Source organism: Xyrauchen texanus, chromosome 18 (genome assembly GCF_025860055.1).
Source record: "Xyrauchen texanus isolate HMW12.3.18 chromosome 18, RBS_HiC_50CHRs, whole genome shotgun sequence".
In the NCBI taxonomy this organism is placed as follows: Eukaryota; Metazoa; Chordata; class Actinopteri; order Cypriniformes; family Catostomidae; genus Xyrauchen; species Xyrauchen texanus.
The window spans coordinates 28,453,719-28,476,294 of NC_068293.1; the positions used below are offsets into that span (position 1 = coordinate 28,453,719).

Here is a 22,576-nt window from a genome sequence, read left to right on the forward strand (position 1 = left end):
ATATCCCTGCAGTCATCATGGGCCTCTTATAACATATAAACATAGAAGAAATGCATAAATATATTTCACTAACTTCAAGCACTGTTTAGAAACCATTTAAATGTCATTTAAAAAAAGGGGGGAAAGAAAACCCTTCATGCTCCTTTAGAAGATAATTGAGCATTTTATGCATTGTGATCAAACAGTCAGACTGTTTTAATTTGTGGTTGCATTTATGGTAACATCCATTCGCCTTCATGATGGATCCTTTTCAAGCACTAATAGTGTAAATGCCAATGTTGTGAACACATTGGTATTCTGTAATTACACAGATTTTCTAATGAAAGGAGAAAATTTTTTTTGGTATTGTGCCTGTCAGTGTTTCATACACTCTAGAGCACAACTCTTTGGACCCTTTTCACATTTCTGGGTTTGGAAAACGAAGGTAAAATAGCAGGATTAACTTCTGTAGCAGTGAATGGAAAACCAAAGCAAGTATTATTTTTGTCTTCCCATTTACTCAAACAGCAAAAGTAAAAATCCACTATTAAGTTTCCACAACTTTCCAAAAGAGGGAAAAAAGGAGAGCAGTCAGAAGATAGAAAGATCACTCCCTCAGTAGCTGTATTTAAAACCCTAGGGCAGCTGAGTTGACTAGAAGTCCCCCTTTTAAATTAATGCACGGGTAAAATAATGTGGAATAATGCTATACATATACACTAAATAACAATAAAAAAAAAAGATATACAAAAGTTTGATAGATTTACTGCTAAATAAGGTGGAAATGGGTCATCACCTTGAAAAGTTTTTGTTCAAGCACTTGTTCGTGTATGACACATTTCTAAAGCAAAAATTGTGTCATTTTGAAAACATAAGTGCACACAGTTTAAACATTGCTCTGCAAGACCCTTTATCTGAGGCTGACATGCATTGAATTATATTTATACTGTTGGCCTTGAACTAGACTAATCAAAACATTGATCCATTTATTTGTTGATGGTTTCAAGCTGCTCTTTGTTCTAAGTTTGATTATTGTTGGCTTGAACTTCTTTCAGGTGGGCTGTGTTATCTTTGCATTACATAGCATTCTTCTCAATCCTGGCTCATTGGATAATGACACAACGTAGAATGAACATACTTTGGGGTTTTCAACAACTCTTGTAACAGTGAGATTTGAGGAATTCTTGCAGTGAGGCTCATTTACCCAATATATAAAGATCACAGGCATTGTTCATTTACCCAGTAACAATTATTGAACGGTCAAGGTTAGATACTGTATATTGTACAACTGCATTGCGTATTTCTCTATATGGTGCATCCAGCTGTTTGTCTATTGAAAGGCTGTTGTTCTAATGGAAGATTGATTCATCAGGCCCACCCAGCTCGTTAAACTCTAAATCTAAGATATCATAGAAGTCCTGTGGTGTTTGTGGTTGCCTTTTTTTCATATCATTCTTTTTTTAACTAATGTCTGTTTTTGGTTCTGAATGGAATTTTATGGCCACGTTTGCTGTTAACCCCGTGCTAACATGAAAGATTGTTGGCAAACTATCATGACATTCACTGTTTTAATAAAATCTTAATATGACGCATATTTAAGCAAAGGTTAGCAACATAAAGGGCAACTGGATTGTCTAGTTATGAATTTTAAACGGATATTGATTTTTACACTGCATGCTACCTCAATGCATGAATGACAATTCTGAAATGGTGCTGCTTATCTTAAGGGAGATCGGATCAGATTAACTTGTACATTTAAGTTAACTTGGATAGTTAGGGTTCTGACATTGTCCCACATTATGTTCTCTTAACTGTAGGAAAGTTAGATCTGAATCAGGTCTTAAAATAAACAGATACCTAAAGGGTTATTAGTTAAAAGGAGAACAATCATGGTTTGTAAGCATTAATTATAAACATTTGGCATCTTGTGTTTCACAACATTTTATAAAACTATACTGTTTACAAAGATGAAACTCAGATTGTGAAACTATGCAGTAATACTATAGTTAACTTATTTAGCCCAATTTGCAACTGAATTTAGAAAATAAAAGTTTTTGGAAAATGTCAATACTATAACGCATATTCAGTTATGAATGTAACAGGTTAAATTCACAGTACTTTTTGTATTTACTGTTCAAGTACATACAGTATATTATTAACGTCCATAATAATATATCATATATATAAGTAATATAAATATTCTATATGTCAATAGTAATTGGAAAGTACAAAAAAAAAAAAAAAAGAGAGAAAGTTTTAAAGTAATAATAATAATAAAGAAAGATTATTAATGGGACATAAGCGCGGAGGGAACTCCTGAGGTGTTATAAGTGAATGTAGACAGCAGACAGCATTTTATATTCACATATTTTTAATATAATATTATTTAAATATAATATTTAGAAAATATTGTACAGCAATACAAATAGCCTAACTAGGGTTACTTTTTAATTTCCTATTTTCTGCTTTTAAAGTGTCATCATAGTGTATCTTGCAAAACTGAAAACAATAACACTTATAATATATATATATATATATATATATATATATATATATATATATATATATATATATATATATATATATATATATATATATATATATATATTTAATAATAATAAAAAAAAGCATGCTGCGTCTAGCAGAATAATATCTCAGAAATAAAGTTCAGTTTAATAAAACATTCTTACAAGTGTCGTGGAGAGTTCATTTGAGTTCTGTAGTTATCGCACAAAGGTTTGGGGAAATGAATGCTCCAAATGTTCTGTATTCAGTTGCACTGACAGTCGCGCTCGAGGGTCGCATTAGATTCTGCATGTCTCCTTTTCAAAGGGCTGAGAGTGGCTCCTCCCTCTCTGTACCTTGTGACAACAACAACTCATCCACAGAACAGAGCCACACTTTTCTGCTAATTTTCTTCGTCATTCTCTCTCAATCTTTCACAGAGCCCTAATTTCCCCACGAGAACTCTCCTAGTGCACTCGCGCATCGGCGGAGCGCTCTCCGGTGGATATCTTCTTCTTTGCGCTACTTTTGCATACTGGCTGTCTTTCCCATCTGAACTTATTTCAGAGGTGCAGAACACCATGGCCGTACCGGCTGCTCTGATCCCCCCATCGTCTCTGGTCCAGCCGTGTCCGATCTCAACTTCTTCGTCAGCATCATCATCAGCATCATCATCGTCATTCTCCGCGAACGCCGCACCATCATCCTCGCCCTCGGCCACTTCTGCGTCTCCCTCTCAATCAGCGACCCATAATCTGTTCCGATCGGACCTGATCAGCGCTAACGCCAGCATCCCTCTGCCCGGCAAGCCCGTGTACTCGACCCCATCTCCTGTTGAAAACACTCCGCAGAATAATGAGTGCAGGATGGTGGAGCTCAGGGGTGCCAATGTGGCCTCTTTCACAGTGGACGGACAGGAGCTCATCTGCCTGCCACAGGCGTTTGATCTGTTCCTCAAACACCTGGTTGGAGGACTGCACACCGTCTACACGAAACTCAAGCGACTGGAGATCACGCCGGTGGTGTGTAACGTGGAGCAGGTCCGCATCCTGCGGGGACTGGGGGCCATCCAGCCCGGGGTCAACCGCTGCAAACTCATCTCCAGAAAAGACTTCGAGACCCTCTACAATGACTGCACTAATGCCAGGTAAGAGAAGCACATGTGCAACTCTTTTAGTTTGAAATAGATAAGAAATGCAAGTTAGATAAGAAACAAGTGAGATTAGAACTGAAGATTGGCGTGTCACTTTACACTACATGTATTAATATACCAACTGTGTTGTTACTTTGCATTTACCTTATCAAAGTAACATGCAATGTGTAACAAATGTGCATGGCATTGTCCAATAGTTCATATTAGTTTAACCATAATCTTTGTAACATATAATTAGAAAATACAAATAAAAAATAGAAACATTAGTTTAAACTGTCTTTTAATCATTTGATTATGCAAGAATAAACTCTAAAATACTGTAAAGTTTCAAGATGTTGGTGACATAGTACTGTAGACACTAGGATACTTCTTTTTTTTTTTTTTGCAATGGTAGAAATGGAATATAATATTAATAAGTAAACATGTCGATCTAATTAGACAGTGTTTATAAATATACATAAAATGCAAACCCTCCTTTTTCTTTAAAATCACAATATTAGTGAATTTTATGGTTACTAGAATTAATTCAGCTAAAACTATTCTGAGGAAATCATGCACACGTGTATGCAGAGCATGAGAGCCCTTTTCCCTCTTTTTATTAGTTTGCAACTTAAAAGTATTTTTTGAAGCTTAACATTTCAGCTCCATTAGATTAATTTAATTCACACTGCATTTGTGCTCATTGTAAGTAATATTTAGCTCATAATGAGCATAATGTAAATATTATTTTTAAAAGATTAATGTGATTTGAGCAGACATAAATAAGCATGCTTGTCAGAATTACAATAATAGATGTAAGTCCTCTTTATAGGCAGACATGTCTTTCCATTCGTTTCCTCTGGGGAAAAATCAAATCATAGTCATTAAGTGCTTGTATACTAATGACAGGAGTGATTCAGTGATTGCAGGTACAAAATTACACAGGAAACAATTACTGCTTGTAACGGTGGTGAATAATTTACCCTGAAACTTTACTGCCACCCTTTAGTGATCAAGTGAATGGGCTCAATAATTACTAGAAAAAGTAAGCTAAAACTGAAAACTAAAAACAGAAGTTGTCCATTAGAATCACTATAAAATTAAAAAGTAGTTTTAAAGTGGCACGGGCCAATTTACTCATCTTTTAATGTGCAATACTCTAAATTAAATAAAAAAGCCATCTCTTTGAATCTGAGTAATTTCAGCAATTATTTTTGCTGAACAATTTTGACTATTTAATTATATTTAATTTTATATTATTTCTCACAAATTAGCAGTTTTAACACCATATTATTTCTCAAAAAGTAACAACACATGTTGTCACAGGGATGTGTGAAAAAAAACTTAAAACACCATCACACACACATGATGCAGATAAATTGGTTACACTTGGATTATCTATTTCTACTCATAATTAACGCTCTAGAATAACACATGCATTATATAATTTTTTCCCCTCATGGATACTTATTTATAAGCAATGTAGTTATTTCATATTTTTGTCTGAATTTGAATGCTTGCGTTTGTATGCATCTAAATATTCCTTTCTAGCTAAATGACAATACAATGCAGTGTGTGATCATCCGGTAACAGTGCTAATAGAGCAGTCTTTCCCATGCTGTCCCTGTGAGCTCATTCTGGGCCTGTACTGTTACCCTCCCTCCTCATGCCAACTGGCCCAGGGTCCTCAGGTGATCGAGTGTGTGGTTTGAACTCAGGGGCTGGAAAGGAGAGTGGTCAGTGATGGGGTTAAAGGATAATGCAGTGCTACACATTGCTATAATGACGTTAAAGTGCTGGCCTATTATTTCTGCATAGAGAGGCCTGTAATTGTCTCTGAAAGCACCTGGTACTGCCAGTGTTATGCTATTATGTATTACATAATTTGTATGGACAAAGTTATCTGCTCGGATGTAACACAAACACTCGGATGGGACCGGCTCTTATTTGTAGTGTGAATTGAATGTATCTATATCTGTTTTGGTTCTCTGTATGTGGAAGCTCAGTCCGCTAACTTAGTGTGCCAATATGTGCTTGGACATTGATATTTTAAAGATGGATCATAGTGGCCTTATTCAGTTCCTCTACCAAAATCAACATTTTACTATATAATGTAATGTCTTTAGGGGATAATTTGACTTTGCTTTCTACATGAATCTTGTCATTTGCAGTGATTAATGTTAACTAGCACAAACGATCTCACTTTTCCAGTGTGCAGCGCAATTTACAGAGCGCTAAAAAAGTGTTAATAATCCTCTTTTCTACTGGATAACAGCGGTCATATGCCTTTGTCTGCCCACATTAAAAGAATTCCCTGTGAAGCCGTGTTATACTTGCCCCATTCTCCCTCCGCATTAGGACTCCCCCCTCGTTCTACCGGGGACCCTCGGCCCAGATTAATGCACACCTTCTACCGCCGAACAGACACAGGGCTGTAATCTCTCTGCTTTCATAGGAGTTATGACTCTGCCTCGTGAGAAGCAATACTTCAGCAACTTGTTTTCCTTTCCATTTTGTCCGTGTGGGATGGTGCGGCTCTTGCCGTCTGGTGACACTTGAACTCTAAAGAAAGGTTATTGAAACACCAGGGCGGTGGGTGCTGATGCAGCTGTCACAGTGGAGGGTTTGTCAGTCAGTCATGTAGAAATTAAATGACACTCATTGTCAACTATTGAAGGTTAAATAATGTAGATGCATCTGAATGCACTTGCATATTTTAAACTTTGTTCTTTTTAATTTAATGTGTTATTGTATTAATTTGTAGGCTCTTTAAATTTTATGTGGATGTCTTTGTTTTTATTTTTTTATTTATTTGTTCTGTTCCTTTATGATTTCAGCATCCTGCTAATTAAAACAGTTATGTTTGCATTTATATTTTCCATGACATGTTTTTTTTTTTTCTGTTTCATACTTCAGCAACAAGAGCTTCACATTCGACAACATATTTTATTTGTGTTACGGTACAGACTGGCATATTTACAGAGAAGCATCATTATTTTGTTTAGCACTCAGGGGTGCATCTTAACACACAGTGGCAGATTTTATCGCTCTTTTTTTCTCTCTCCCTCTCTTTGCAGTGCTCTTCTGATATATTTGTTTTCGACAAGGCACGGATGTGTTTACAGGTACTCATGGGAAATCTTTGGATCGAATTCAAATCATTCCCAGTCAGAGTGGGTGCTAAGATACCCGTCACCCAGCAACCACATCCAAGAGGGAGCTGGGGCGATAATAACTTCAAAAAACAGAGAGACAGATGCTGATTAGGATGAAAGAGTTGGGGGGGGGGGGGTGCTGCATGTTAAAAGGCTTGTTAAAATCACAGATTCATTGTAGCACTTTCCTACAAATCATATGTAAGATTCCATATTATTTGCTTGCATTCTGCACTAATAGATCAAAAATGAAGCAGTTAAACAATTCTATGTTATTTATTTCTGTCACCATGAGTCACTGGAACTCTGCTTGATTAGCCACATGTGCTCAAATAAACTGTGCACTTGGTGTTCATCAATAATGTAAGAGGACACAGTACAGACCTAGACAGGGTTAATGAACGTGATACTGATAAAAGCAACTTGATAAATCCACATGCAGTTAAGGTTAATTAGAAACACCAGTTCTGGAAAAAATATGTGTGATATGTAACATGTGAGATGTTGCTTTGTTGTTTCTTGGTTAGTCGTACTATTGAGATAAATTGTGTTTGAAAGCCAGCGGATGTTTTCATTGCTCATTTTATGGTTGTTTGCGTGGGTAAAGTCTGTAGTCATTAATTTGCTGCATGGTGTTTTTACATTGTTCAGGCTCTTACCGTATTTGCATGCACTCTGTACATCAGTAACAGAACTTAGGTCCTTGCACTTCACTTGCATATTAAAGAGAATTTAGCTGGTCAAACATGTAATGTTTATTGCGATAATAGTAGACAGTCATGATTCTCAGAACAGTTTCTGGTGGCTGAACAGAGTAATATTGATGACTCCGAACGGAAGTCATCAATCAGTCTTGAATCAAACAAACAAAAGTTAGCGTGGCAAATCATTTGCAGATATTTTTTTTCTCCACACCAGCTGTAATACATGTGACAGGACAGGGACACTCTGTAGCTGCACCTAAGACAGAGATTGCTGGTAGAAAAAGCAATGCATTACAAGCTCTCTGACTCAGAGCCCTGGCATGTCTTTAGCTACCATCCCTTCCACAGCATAGTTAGGAAGCAGTGTGCAGATCACTGATGCTAGCACAGGGACGTTAACCACTACTGACACAAGTTAGAGGGAGCAGATGAGATTTCTTGATTGGAGAACGATTCCAGCCCTTAGCCTGGCTCTGTCTAATATGGTCACATAAAGAAATTGATTTTCCCCTGAAATTAATTAATTTTTCATATAGCCCAAAGCTGGAGTTTAAAAAGAGAGTGCACTTTCTGGTTTCCTATTTTCCTCCTTTTTTAAAGAATTATTGCCTAATCATATTAATACTTTTGCCCTAAGGATAGAAAGATGATTGTTCAAATGCATTCGGAAATATGTATCACTGAGTATTTATGATTAAATTATGCAAATAACTCGGCTCTCATCCTTCGCAGACGCAGATTGTCTAATTAGGATTGATATGCCGAGTAGATGTTCGGGAATCTGAATACAAGCATGTCCAAAGAGCAGAAAATTAAAAATGACAAGGCCAGAATGCTTAAAAAGTATAGTTTTTTTCTCTGTCTAATACAGCGTAGCTGTATCAGGAGTTAATTTTCCCTGGCTTCATTTTCGTTTTGAAGCTGACAGGAGAGAGAGAAAAAAAGAATACTTCAGGGAAACAATCTCATATGGATTCCAGAAATGTCCTTTTCTTGTTTTTGTTTGCCCATCTTCAAGATGACGAATCTCCTCCTAAACTTTTCCTGTTATCACAAAAATATCTGCGTTGTTTGAACTTAATGGCCTCTTCTTGTCCCACTCTACTGTGATAAAAGAAAATGATGGGAAGTCTTGCCTGTAAGAGCGATAAGTTGCAAAAAGGGTATGATGGATGTTTACGAGCTCTGCGGTTTTGAAGGAATACAGCAAAGGCTGGATATTTAAGTTTGAACTTCTACTATTGTCATAAACACTATCAATGAGGTGTAGAGGAACTCAGAAATGATGTCAGCAGGTTTGAAGGGACTGCAGTGAAGGACAGGTGACTACGGAGGTCCCGAGGCTGTTTTCATTTAGGTCAGAACAAGCGTCACTTTACAGAGCAATGAGAGCGCCATGACTCTATTAAAGAAAAACAAAGCACTCTGGAGTGCTTGGGACTCTTTTCCTAGGAAAAAATAAATAGCGCTCTCAATTCACTTCAAGCTCTACTGCAAGAATGGAACTCATTATTCATTCTATAAGTACCTTTTTTAAAACTGCTTTCAGAATTCTGACATGAATGATATATTTAGTAATTTATGAATAATCTATTAAATATACCTTTACAGGGCATTTTAAGTGATATGCTTTTTTTTTTCCTTTTTTTTTTTTTTGGGCATAAAAATACATTGAATTATGTTCCATACATTTTAAGTAGTTCCAAAACAACTGAAGAGTTCCCACTTAGTCTGATAATTCAAAGGAATGAAAGAAAGGAAATTAAAGGGAATTATATAATTATATATTTTTATCCACATTCCACACCTAGCAGCAATTTCCCGTGCTACAAAAGAGTTCTAACACCTCTGAAAGTATCTCATAATGTTCTGATTGTTATCTAATCTTTACCTGGCCCACAGCTAATGACACTTGAGAAAAGTAAGGAACTCTATCAGAGCTCAAAGCTTGTGCTCTCAGACGGGCCTTTGACAAAGCTGAGATTCCAGACCTCCGTTATGAAGCTGGAATCCTTATGGACCTCACAGAATCCTATCAAGTCAATTTAGTAAGATTGAATTATAATATAAAACCCAAATATCGGTGCTCATTGCCACCCAGGAACCAATATGTTTCAGAAAGCTGTGGCTGATGCGGTTGCATTTGTTGTTGATGCACTTGCATGCTATTCTATGTCTTTTCAACATTTTCTGCAATATTTTCATTGCTTTTATATAGCTAGTAATTGCATTGTTGAATTGATGTAGGCTACTTATTATCAAGTGGTTTGATTACATCCTTTAAAATGTACACATTTCTGTTCTTTTTAACTCTTCTTAGGAACATATAAAGCATTTTTAAATGCTACTGTAGCCTTTTTTGAAAGCAAAGCAAATAGTTAATAGACCTTGTACTTTTACAGTAGCTCTATAATATTATGGCAGAGGAATGCCAATTGAAGGCCAACATGAATCAGTGACGCATAGCACAACAAACTTTCTGCAGGGGAAACATCCCATCAGTGAATGCAATCTATTTCAACAAATACTATATACCAAGGGCTCCTTAAAAACAAACGTAAATGCTTCCTCTAATAACTGTAGTACATTTCCCAAACAACAATTCTCCAAACTGTCTGAAACCCTCCAAAGCCAGAACTGTATTTCAGTATTGGCAAACAAAGGTGTTTTTCCTTTGAAAACAATTCAGAGCCTCTCACATTGCTGTTGTCAAAGTCTTGTGAGACACCCATTCTGATATCTCTTTCTATGATGCTTGAGTTTCTACTCTAGACTCAAATGTCAGCATCTCGCTAAGGTGTCATTTGAAAAAAAAAGAAAAATGTCCCTTCCATAGCAAGCTGTGGCACCCTGCTATTATTACTCTCTTCTTAAAGACTGACAGTTTACTCATGAGAGACATGACACCAAACTCGTCTGCTGGAGGCATACCATTGCATTTCCCATCTGTCCAATCAGATATTTGTAAACTGACGACACCTGGCAGGAGAAGGTAAATGGTGAGCCCAGAGCTGCAGCAGACAAAGCTATTGTATTCATGCCATTGTGTGGTGAAAAGATACGAGACACAATTACACACTAGGAAACACAGATCATGCCGCAGAGGAAAATATTGTTGCCCAGAGGTTGCGCTTTCATATCTCAGGAGACATAGTGGAGATCTCAGGTGTTTTATGTAGTATCAGCTTTGCCTTAGATGTTTTAGATCCACTTATGTTAGGTGTCTTTAACTACTACATTAGCATTTGATACAATGTACTGTACATAGTATGCTCATATGTGTTGTTGCATTGTACTTACATTTAAAGTACCTGAATTTAATCACATCGGTAGTTATACCGTTAACCTTACCCCTAAAACTAACCCTTACCCAATCCTTACCCTAAACGCTAACTCTAAACCCTAACCCAACCCCTACTCATAAACCTTCCCTTTCCTCAATCTCAGTAGAAACAAATGTGAATCTTGTAATAATTTTGCAGAACAACATGTAGTTACACCCTTAATACATTCTATTATATGTATTTTAAAGTTAGAGCATTAGAGTTACATACACCTAATAAATAAAATTAATTTGGATAAATACAAATAAACAGTAAATAAATAAATGGTTAAACATTCAGTTAGAGAATGGAGTTGTAAAAGGAATGTTGATAACTAAAGTTAGACCCATAATAGGTTTAATAGATATTTTAATTTATATTTACACTTTTCCACTAAATGGATGTTTAAAAATGGTTCAAGTCTAACATAAAGTTAGACATAGTCCAAAACACAAATGGAAGACAAATTGTTCAAAGTCTTGTGCAAAGATTAAAAAAGTTACCAAAAAAAAAAAAAAAAAATGATTCCTCGTTGTCTATGAAAAGATTGCTCTTTGTAAAACTGACTTTTCACCTTCAGAGGATAGTGATACCTAACTGAGTTATCACTGTGTCTTAAAGTAGAAAAAAGACTAATTAAAAATCTCTGCATATTGGTCATTGGGCACTTAATTAAAAATAATTAAGTCACAATATTTGTCACAAAGATATTTGTTGATCTCTAGATAATTTTCAGATAATTTGTTATTGGAGAAATATGATGAGAACCTCCATCTTCTCATTTTGTTTAGGAAAAATAATTTAGGTATGAAAGGGATCTTGTTTGTCATTTTACTTTCCTATGGAACTGTTTGTTGCCTTCTTCATTGCTGTTGTATATTTTCAGACATGATCAAGTCTTTACTTCCTTTACTTTTACTGCATCAGGAAAGATTACATTTACTAATTATTTGATTGTGGATTTATCTTAGGACATGATGTCAGTAACCGATAATGATTTCCTTGGAATTTCTGCTTGTTTTCATTTCAGAGCAGTTTAGAAGCACAGGAGGTTCATGGCTGTACATACATTTACATATTTACATTAATGTGCTTGGGAGAGAATTGTCCACCAAAGTGTCTAATAAGAAAGATAATGTATTCTGGTTTTGGATCCGGTCTCAGTTTTAAACTCTGTTGTGTGCTGTGTCTCTATGCAGACAGCTTACGCTGTGCTAATACAACATTCCCAGCATAATGTGTCTGTCCACATCTATTATTCCACTCTGGAACAGGCAGTGTGATATCCGTAAACTTCACATATGAATAGGCTCAGCTGAAAAGGAGAATGAATTAAGTCAAGCTGACATGGCATGCCAGTAAGCTTTGTTTCATTCCCAGTGCATTATTCATTTGCGGCGCAGAAAGATTTATTGCATGATTGACAATTATGAGAGGATGACCTAGTTTTTTGTAATGGAACAAAAATGGTTTTCATGGGACGGCGCTGCCTGTCTGTGTATTCTGTGGATGCCAACCAAGTACTAAGTAGGTTTTCTCACAAAGGGAAACTGCTTTTTCTTTCTCATGTTTTTTGGTTCAAAAGAATACTGAATCAATTTACTTTTGATCAATATATTTTGTCTAGGATAATTTAGTATTAAGTGTCAGCGATCCCCGTATCACCTCCCTTTAAACTAATGCATTAAATTTGCTCCTCAGAGTTATTTTCAATGTGATTTGACATGGTTTTCCCTGCAGGCAAGCACTTAAGTAACTTTATACATGGAGGAGGTATGGTATAACCATTCAAAAAGCTACTAAACAGTCTCACGCACTACTGAAGCCACCCAGCAATGGTACTGTATGGACAGCTACGTCTACTTACCAGAGTAATTTTCACCGCACTCTTTAACGGGACTTGGCTAATATTTCATGATTCATGCATTTTTGGATCTTACCTTTCTATTAACTGTTTTATTCAGTTCAGTAAAGCTCATTACAGCTGTGAGGAGGGCTCAGGCTCCCACGGGACCACTGGTTGAGTGGAACCACAAATGGCACAAGCTGGGTTTAGCCAGAAGTTAATATCCTGCTAAATTGTTTCTGAGTAGCTCGGTAGAATACGGATGATAGGACTTATTGAATAGGACTTATTTAATGGAATGACTGTCCTGGCAGGGAGGGAGACTGGAACGCGTTGCTGAGTGCACAGTGGAAGGCCTTGTGTGCTATATAGAGAGCAGAGACTGGGTCAGTGGCCTTACAAAACAACAATAGGAACAACGACAAACAAGAAGAGAATATTTCTGTGTCTTTATCTTCAATTTAGTTGGAAAACTGTATTATCAAATTATTGGAGGTTAAACTAGTTATGTCATATTTTGGTAACACTTTACAATAAGGATCCATTTCTTAACATTAATTAACTACATTAGTTAACTAACAATGAACAATGTGTGTGCAATATTAATCTTGGTTACTGTTTTTTTTTTCAACATAAACAGTACTAATATATACTGTATATATATATTTCTATTTAAAAGTGATATATGTTAAAATTAGTTAATGCACTATAAACTAATATTTACTAACAATGAACAATTGACCCTTCGTTAAACCCTGCCTTTCTGACCAATATTTACTTAGCAACTGTTGTTCCAAGGTAAATTAAAGCTAATTTAACTTAACATTAACTAATTTATGTATTGATTCAGGTCTTATTAAAGGTGATAGTAAATGAAGAGTTTACTGCATCATAGTGTGTGTTTTGTAAGACGTTATGAGCTGTTCTGTTTACTTACACCAATGTTATCAGGTGTGTAATCGCCATCAAATTAAGTTTTTATCTTTTCAAGTGACAGTTATAATCATTTGCCTTTATTCTGATTCACAGTCCACACAGTTTTCAATTACTGTGTAATTTAACACATTCTTTTACAAAAAGCATCAGATAAATATGCTTTACTGTGTCACTCTTCATTCCAGCCCACGAAAGATAATTGTCCATTCCGTTTATACAAATATTTTGCCAAAAACCACGCTGTTCGCAGTAATGTCCCAATCATTCCTATGGGAAGTTCTGCAAAGCTTGTCAGAGCGAGCAATGATAGCCAAGGGGGTCAGAGCTTAGCAAAGGTTAAATTGTGTTTATATAATTTGTTCTGTAATAGTGTGTTTATGTAAAAAAAAAATTATAAACTAACATTAATTAAGATTAATAAATTCTGTAAAATTTTTATTGTTCATTGTTAGTTCATGATATCTAATGCATTTACTAATATTAATGAATGGAACGTTATTGTAAAGTTTTACCCATTTTTTTATCCTTCAGGTGCACTTATAATGCTATTTTTGTGCTGAAAACACAATTGAGTTTTAATTTAGTTTTACATGTCATTGTTGACCCTCTTTATGATCCGTATAATGAAACAGGCTGTTTTTTTTTTTTGTTTTTTTCTGGGATATGGTATCTTTAAGGCTTTTATATAAACACCCTAAATTCTAAAAACTGCTTCATGTGAAGGTTGCACTGTTCAGCTTCAATAACCTAACATATCCTGCATCCAGGATCACCCCCTGACTGGGCGGGTATAAATTGTTGTGATTATGTATGCATTGTGATGTCACAACCAGAGATTTCAAAATTAGTCATTGTTACAGCTCAGTTCCCTTCCGAGGGAACTCGCACTGCGTCGTTGAAAACGACTCTTTGGGGAACGCTCCTTAGCGTGCGCCTCTGAATTATGAATGAAACTATTCCAATCTTGATTGGTGTTGCGTCATGACGTAACATGTGACGGCATAACCGGATGCATAAAAGTGGCGCCGGTACACATACACATTAGCTTTAAGCTCTTCAGCAAGCGCTCTATGTTGAAATTGTTTGTCTTATTTGGTGTTGTTTGTCTGATTTAAAAATATTATGGCCACCGAACAGTTCAAGAAGTGCGTGCACCCCTGCCCTCGTTTCATTACGGGTAGGGACGCGCGCGCTTTATGTGTGAACTGTTTGGGAGCACAGCACTGCACAGGCAGCTCTCGAGGGATCTGCCTGTGAAAGTTGTGAAGCACTACCCATGAGAGTGCTGTGCTCCCGGTTGGCGTGCTTCGATGAGCACGGTCAGGCTCGCGTTCCCCACGGTTTTGGCCCAGCGTCTGTTGAGGCAGCGGCGGTTGAAATCGCGGGGTTACTAGCGGATTTTGCAGATGAGAATGAGACTGCTGCGACGCGTTCTCATTCTTCGTTTGAGGATCCGAGCCTACTGTGAGTGGTGCAGAAGCCAGCGTCGCGGCTTCTTCTGCCCATGATCAGGTCCCCTTGCTTGAGCTCACTGCTTCGAGGAAGTGGATATGCTCAGCATCGATGTGGACGACCGGGAGCCAAGCACGCCAGTTTTTGGCCAAGCTTATGAGGAGCTGATTGAGGTTGTGACGCGTGCGTGGCCAGACTGAATATCAGCTGGCCACAAAATGAGCAGGAGCGCAAGTTGAAAGCAATTAGGCGTGCGTTTCCTGCGGCACAGATCACAAACTCAGCGCCGGGGTTTGCCGTTTTCCCGATCTCCACAAAGATATCTAAAAGCGAGATCGGTGGGGTAAACCGCATTCATCCCGTATCTCCAGCCCCAGTGTTTGATTACAGGCGATGTTTTGGGGGCACGGTATATGGGCTAAAACCCGGCGCTGCCTAGTAAGCCCTGCAGAGATACATCTGCTTTAATAAGTAGGGCTTACATGGCCGCACACTGTCGGTGTTGGTTTCCGCCGTCTCTGGCGCCGGGCCACATCAATTTCCAGCGAGCGCTAGCGAGCGTTAGGTGTCAAAAAAAAAAATAATATAAAAAATAAAATAAAAACAACAAGCATCAGTTGTGGTCACAAGAACCGTGTCGACTAAATCCTGCGGTTTCCGCTTCAGGAAGTCGGGAACACTGCTCGAAAAACACCGAGACCAGCCTCGAGAGGCTGGTTCCCTTAGTTGAAGCTTCAGGAAAGAGGTCCTACCGAGGTGGTAGAACCTCGGAGGGCTGTCCCCGCTGCAGAGCAACCGAGGTTGCTCTGCAGCGGAGTCCTCAGGAAATCGGTGTCGGTTCCCGCCATCTCTGGCGCCGGGCCACATCAATTTCCAGCGAACGCACACCGTGCCGTTCGGTGTCAAAAAAAAAAAAACAAGCATCAATGGTGGTCACAGAAACCGTATCGACTAAATCCTGCCGGTCTTTCGCTTCAGGAAGTCGAGAACAGTGCTTGAAAAACACCGAGACCAGCCTCGAGAGGCTGGTTCCCTTAGTGGAAGCTCGGAAGCGGTCCTACCGAGGTGGTAGAACCTCGGAGGGCTGTCCCCACTGCAGAGCAACCGAGGTTGCTCTGCTAGCGGAGTCCTCAGGAAATCGGTGTCGGTTCCGCCGTCTCTGGCGCTCGGGCCACATCAATTTCCAGCGAGCGCACACCGTGCCGTTACGTGTCAAAAAAAAAAAACAAGCATCAATGGTGGTCACAGAAACCGTGTCGACTAAATCCTGCCGGTCTTTCGCTTCAGGAAGTCGAGAACAGTGCTTGAAAAACACCGAGACCAGCCTCGAGAGGCTGGTTCCCTTAGTGGAAGCTTCGGGAAGAGGTCCTACCGGGTGGTAGAACCTCGGAGGGCTGTCTCCCGCTGCAGAGCAACGAGGTTGCTCTGCAGCGTGAGTTCTCAGGAAATCGGTGTCGGTTCCGCCGTCTCTGGCGCCGGGCCACATCAATTTCCAGTGAGCGCACACCGTGCTGTTCAGCGTCAAAAAATAAAAAACACACATCAATTGTGGTCACAAGGACTGTATCGACTAAATCCTGCGGTATCTCGCTTCAGGAAGTCGAGAACAGTGCTCGAAAAACACCGAGACCAGCCTCGAGAGGCTGGTTCCCGTAGTAGATTTTGTAGAGAAGGATGGGGGTTGAGGCCGATTTTAGATCTCAGAGTTTTGAACCGGCCTTTGAGGAGGTTCAGGTTCAAAATGCTTACCATTCCTGTCATCGTGAGTCAGATCAGATCCGAGGACTGGTTTGTCATGATAGATCTAAAAGGCGCCTATTTTCATGTACCCATCCTTCCATGTCACAGGAGGTTCCTGAGGTTACGCTTTGGGTGAAGCTTACCAATATCGGGTTCTTCCGTTCGGCCTAGCACTCTCTCCCGCACATTCACCAAATGTATGGATGCAGCTCCTGCTCCTCTGAGACTTCAGGGCATCCGCATACTGAATTTTATCGATGACTGGCTCATTCTGGCCCAGTCTCGAGAAATGGCGATTCGACATCGAGATGTAGATCCTTGGCCATATTCGAAGTTTGGCGTTGAGACTCAACACAAAAGAGTGTGTTACAACCATCCCAGTGCACAGCGTTTCTGGGTGTTGTGTGGGACTTCGATTACGATGCAGGCACGCATGTCTCCTGCGCGTATCGAGTCCGTTCTGGCGATGGTGTCCGGGTTAAAACTAGGCCAGGCCATCACTGTAAAGCAGTTTCAAAGACTGCTGGGCCTCATGGCAGCGGCATCCAACTTGATACCTTTGGGCCTTCTACACATGAGGCCCCTCCAGTGGTGGCTGAAAGCCAAGGTGTTTTCCCCAAGGGGAATCCATTTCAGTATAATCAGAGTAGCAGCGCAGATGCCTTCGTTCTCTGCTAATATGGAAGAAACCTTGGTTCCTGTCCCTAGGGCCAGTGTTGGGAGCGTCATGTCGCGGAAAACCGTTTCGACAGGCGCCTCCCTCACTGGCTGGAGCGCTGGTCATGGGCGGCCGCTTTTGCCAGGGGTCTGTGGCAGGACCATCATCATTCTTGGCACATAAACTGTCTAGAGATGTTGGCTGTGTTCAGGGCTCTGAGGAGCTTCCTTCCAGACATCAAAGGTTACCATGTCCTAGATGCGTTCGGACAATACATCAGTGGTAGCTTATCTGAACCGACAAGGAGGACTCAGATCGCGCCCTCTGTGCAGACTGGCGCATCAGATAATTCTTTGGTCCCAAGGGAAAATACTGTCTATCAGAGCATGTATATTCCGGGGTTCAGAATCAGGGAGCAGACATCCTGTCGAGGCAGGGGCTGAGGCCGGGGAATGGAGACTTCATCCAGAGGTGGTGAAGTTGATATGGGACAAATTTGGACCATCAGAAGTGGATCTATTAGCGTCTCGAGAGGCGTCCCACTGTCCACTTTGGTTCTCCCTCTCACATCCAGCCCCACTGGGGTTGGATGCCATGGTACAGGCTTGGCGAGGCTTCGCCTGTGCGCATTTCCCCGATCGCTCTGCTCCGGGAGTCCTGGAAAGGGTCCGCCAAGAGGGCATCAGTCTACTTCTGGTTGCCCCCATGTGGCCGGCCCAGTATGGTTCTCAGACATAATTTCACTCCTGATAGCTCCGCCATGGCAGATTCCTCTGAGGAGGGATCTGTTGTCTCAGGCGGGGGCACAGTCTTCCACCCTGCGTCCAGAGCTGTGGAAACTGTGGGTCTGGCCCCTGAGGGGTTCAGTACCTAAATGCTGGTCTATCAGCGGGGGTGGTTGAAACCATACTTGGCTCTAGGGCTCCGTCTACTAGGAGATTATATGGCCTCAAGTGGAATGTGTTCTCCACTTGGTGTAGAGAACATGAATTAGATCCAGTTAACTGCCCGGTGGCTTCAGTTCTGGAGTTTCTTCAAGATCGTTTCTCTGCGGGTCTCTCCCTTCCACACTTAAGGTGTGCGTGGCTGCCATTTCGAGTTCCATGCACCACTGAGTGATGGGCCTCTGGGGAGGCACCAGCTGGTCATTCGTTTTCTCCGTGGTACATGGAGGATGAGACCGACAACCAGGTCCAGGGTTCCTGCCTGGGACCTGGCGGTGGTTCTCGAAGGGTTATCCCTGGCCCCTTCGAACCCCTTCAGTCGGCTTAGCCCAAGGACCTGACGTTCAAGATGGCTTTTCTCTTAGCTATTACCTCTCTAAAGAGGGTGGGTGATCTTCAAGCCCTGGCAGTGGCGCCAGCTTGCTTGGAGTTTGCCCCTGGCGGAGTTAAAGCCATTTTACACCGAGACCTGGCTATGTGCCTAAGGTGCCGTCTAACACGGCACGGTCTACTGATCCTGCAGGCTTTTTATCCTCCACCTCATGTGTCGGCAGAAGAAGAGAGGCTCCATTTGATCTGCCCTGTCAGATCTTTGAGTGTTTACCTCGAGAGGTCCTCTTCTTGGAGGAGGTCGGACCAACTGTTAGTGTGTTTTGGGTCACCTAAGAAGGGGCTCCTGCCTCGAAACAAACCATTAGTAATTGGATTGTTCAGGCTATTATCTCGGCCTACAAGGTCGCTAATTTGCCTTCACCTTTGGCCGTGAGGGCTCATTCAACTAGAGGCATGGCGTCCTCTAGGGCTCTCTTATCGGGAGTACCCCTCCAGGAGATCTGTGAGGCAGCCGGTTGGGCTACCCGCACACTTTCATCAGGTTTTACAGTCTGCACCTCCCTAGTACGCCTGGCGACATGTGCTCTCGTCCTAGCTGAGTGCCTGAGTTCAGTTTCACCCTAGGGCAGGCCTTTTTTTCGGTGCGTGGCCTAGTGGGCATTCGTTCCCCAAAGAGTGGTTTTCAACGGCGCGAGTCGCGAGTTCCCTCGGAAGGGAACGTCTCGGGTTATGACTATAACCCTTGTTCCCTGAGAAGGAGCGAGACACTGCGTCGTCCTTCCACGCCCCTCAAGGCCTGAGAGCGGCTTGCTTCATCGCTAGGCTAATGTGTATGTGTACCGGCGTCACTTTTATGCATCCGGTTATGCCGTCACATGTTACGTCATGACGCAACACCAATCAAGATTGGAATAGTTTCATTCATAATTCAGAGGCGCACGCTAAGGAGCGTTCCCCAAAGAGTCGTTTTCAACGACGCAGTGTCTCGTTCCCTTCTCAGGGAACAAGGGTTATAGTCATAACCCGAGACGTTTCAGTGAGTGGTCTTTTTGGACAGGGGAGGGAGTTATGAGTTCTTAAAGTCACAGTATATTTACATAGTAGATTGAGCTCTTTTATTTCGAAAGAACAAGGAAATAAATGTAATAATATTTAGAGTATATTGTAATGTTTTTATATAAATGTACTGTATGCAGACAATGCTTAGTTTCCTGAAACCTTAAAAAAATCCATAAGAAAGGAAAACAAAGTTTGCCTCACTCATTATTTATGGTATCAGAAGTTTGACTCACTTAGCATGCTTGTATTTCTGTGTAGTGCTTTGAGCTTTTGTAACCCGTTTCTTTCCTCTTTTTTTGTCCTCAGTGCAGAAAATTCCTCAAACTTCATCTATGGTGAACAAATGTGAGCAGACACAGTTTCTCTGTCTCTCCCTCTCAGCTCACTCCCAAAGATGAAATGCAGTTAGCATTTCCAAGAAGACAGATTAAGGGTTGTAAAATGGAATATGAAGATTTTGCAGATATCAAATGTCTTCTCACTCTTGACCTTTCAAATGTCAGAAAAGGAATGTGAGACAAAAGCAAGGCCCACAGATCTGATTACACGGATCTAAACTTTACGTTCCTATCAGTGACAGGTTTAACTGGAGGATATTGGAGAGGCCAGCTAAAACAATAGGCTACATCATATTTATGTCATCTGTTCTGTTTTTATCGTTTGTGCGTTCCAGCATTGTCTTGTGTTAGCAACAGCTTGTAGTTATCGAGACATTATGTAATCTTTCCCTGATAAAGAAATCTCTTCCACAGCTGTGTCTCTTGCTAGTCTCTCACTCACATTCCAAATAGTCTAATATTATTCCAAGTGCCACAGGGCTCTTAAATGCATACTTTAAAAGAATAGTGCACATGATCTCTCGACTTTGATATGTATATTATTTTTTGCCATGGAAGGAGATTTGAGACAGGATGGTTAAATGTATGCTTTTCAAAGGGTCAGGGTCAAGCTAATAGGAATGTCAGAGGCATGGGAGGCTATGACAGGTCTTTTCAACAGGCTGCACTGGACCGCTGCAGGCAGAGATAGTGTAGCGCCCGAGAAAGGTCAGCACACTGACAGCTCTCCAGCCGCGCCGTCCCAGCAGGAAGGCATCAGTTTGATGAACAGATAGCGAACAAGGCCGTCGGTGGCGTGGACTGAGTCGGGACAGATTAGGCGTGGCTCATGGGTCACCCTGTTTCAACTTATTGCTCACGCCTCACGGGCCCTGGAGAATTATGAATAAAAGACAGGGCCAAAGTGCTCATTGCGAATCTCAATCGCACCTCTTTAATTACTCATACACCAACATACACATACACACACTTCCTGTGCCATTAGTATGCTAGCTGTGGACAGTAGTTGACTTGTACTGTGCCCTAAACTTGAAGTCTTGTTTGAACTTTAATTTTCCATTATTTAATGTCTAACTTATCCTCCTGAGACCTGAGCATGACTGCTGTTTACATTTTCAATTTCCCCATTTGATTTGTAACTAGTATCACCTAATAAAGAAGCAAATATATATATAAACATAAATCCTAAAAATGCATGTCCACATATGTGGAAAGTGGGACTAAGTTGCAAAATTTGTAATAATATGTAATAATAAATAATGTACTGATTATCATGACCCACAAATGTGATAATGTTGAAAGTTATTCAAAATAACTAACACATTTTTTTTCCAACTTTTGTGGGAATAAGGTCCCATTTTCCACATATGCAGACTTCATGTTTATCAGCGCATTGACACACAAAAAATGTATGGATATATATAGCAGCATAACAAATGAAATTAGAGATATTATTCTTGATAACCAAACAGGTTTCAGTCCAAAAACGTAAAGATGTTTCCTACCAGAGGCACTTTTGTTGTGCCTGTAGAACCACTTCACGGAAATTGACGTCATGCTGTTGTGACGTGTGACTTGGTGCGCCAGAAGTTTAACCACTAAATGACAGTTTAGAGTGTTGTGAACAGTATTCAATCAGTGTAAATTAATTTAAATGATGCATTGTGTATAGCAAAGCCAAAAGACAATATCCATACATGTGGATTCAGGGTCGCTCAAGGTTAAAGTTTAAGTGTGTAATTTCTGCATCACTAGTGTCCCTAAACTGAAGTTGCAAAAATAATAAATCAAAAATACATTTTCAAGCAGGTTTTCCAAACACCTTTCAATAACGTTCTACTGAGGTAAAGAAAACTGCTAATTTTCATGTTCCCACAACCCAATGTCTAGTTTTATTTATTTTTTGAGAACATACGGTCTTTACCTGGGAAAGAGCCACAGTGTTTAAACTTCTCCTGGAAATCATCCTACAAATGGCTCAATTATAGTTATTATGTACTTATTACTTAACTTGGCATGAGAGAAAGTATTGTAAAATAAAAAAATGAACACACTTCATCTTTAACTGTAACTCTATTAACATTGCGCACTTGTCATTGTAAATAATTGGTGCAATTCAACATGTTAGATGTGGATATCTGTGCACACATGGAGATAAGCCATAACTCTCTCCTTACCTTAAGTGATGACTGGTGTCACACCTGTCATATGTATAAAAGGAAGCTAACGTGATAGAGCAAGATCTCTGATCGAGATGTGCAGGTGTGCGATAGCCATGATTTATATGCCATGCCTCAATAAAAAGGATGTCAACTTCAGGCCTTATTGAAAGCTCTTGAACAAATCTGCAGCAGAGATATATGTTGACAGTAAGCATGCAAATTAGGTTAAATGTACACAAACTGAAAAGAATCACCTCCTGTCTCGGCTGTTACTCCAGCAGTAAGACAAAATGCTTTTTGCTGGCTACGT

The 22,576-nt window shown here is 40.1% G+C and overlaps 1 protein-coding gene across 3 annotated transcripts in view; it reads left to right on the forward strand.

Moving 5' to 3' along the window:
• The first annotated feature begins 2,706 nt into the window (after positions 1-2,706).
• LOC127659122 (dachshund homolog 1-like) overlaps positions 2,707-22,576 on the forward strand; it is a 174,131-nt gene continuing 154,261 nt past the window's right edge. For all 3 annotated transcript variants that reach the window (XM_052148782.1, XM_052148783.1, XM_052148784.1), the window contains exon 1: positions 2,707-3,631. In XM_052148782.1, coding sequence (XP_052004742.1) covers positions 3,066-3,631 — 566 coding nt within the window. In that variant the 5' untranslated portion in view covers positions 2,707-3,065. The remainder of the gene's footprint in view (positions 3,632-22,576) is intronic.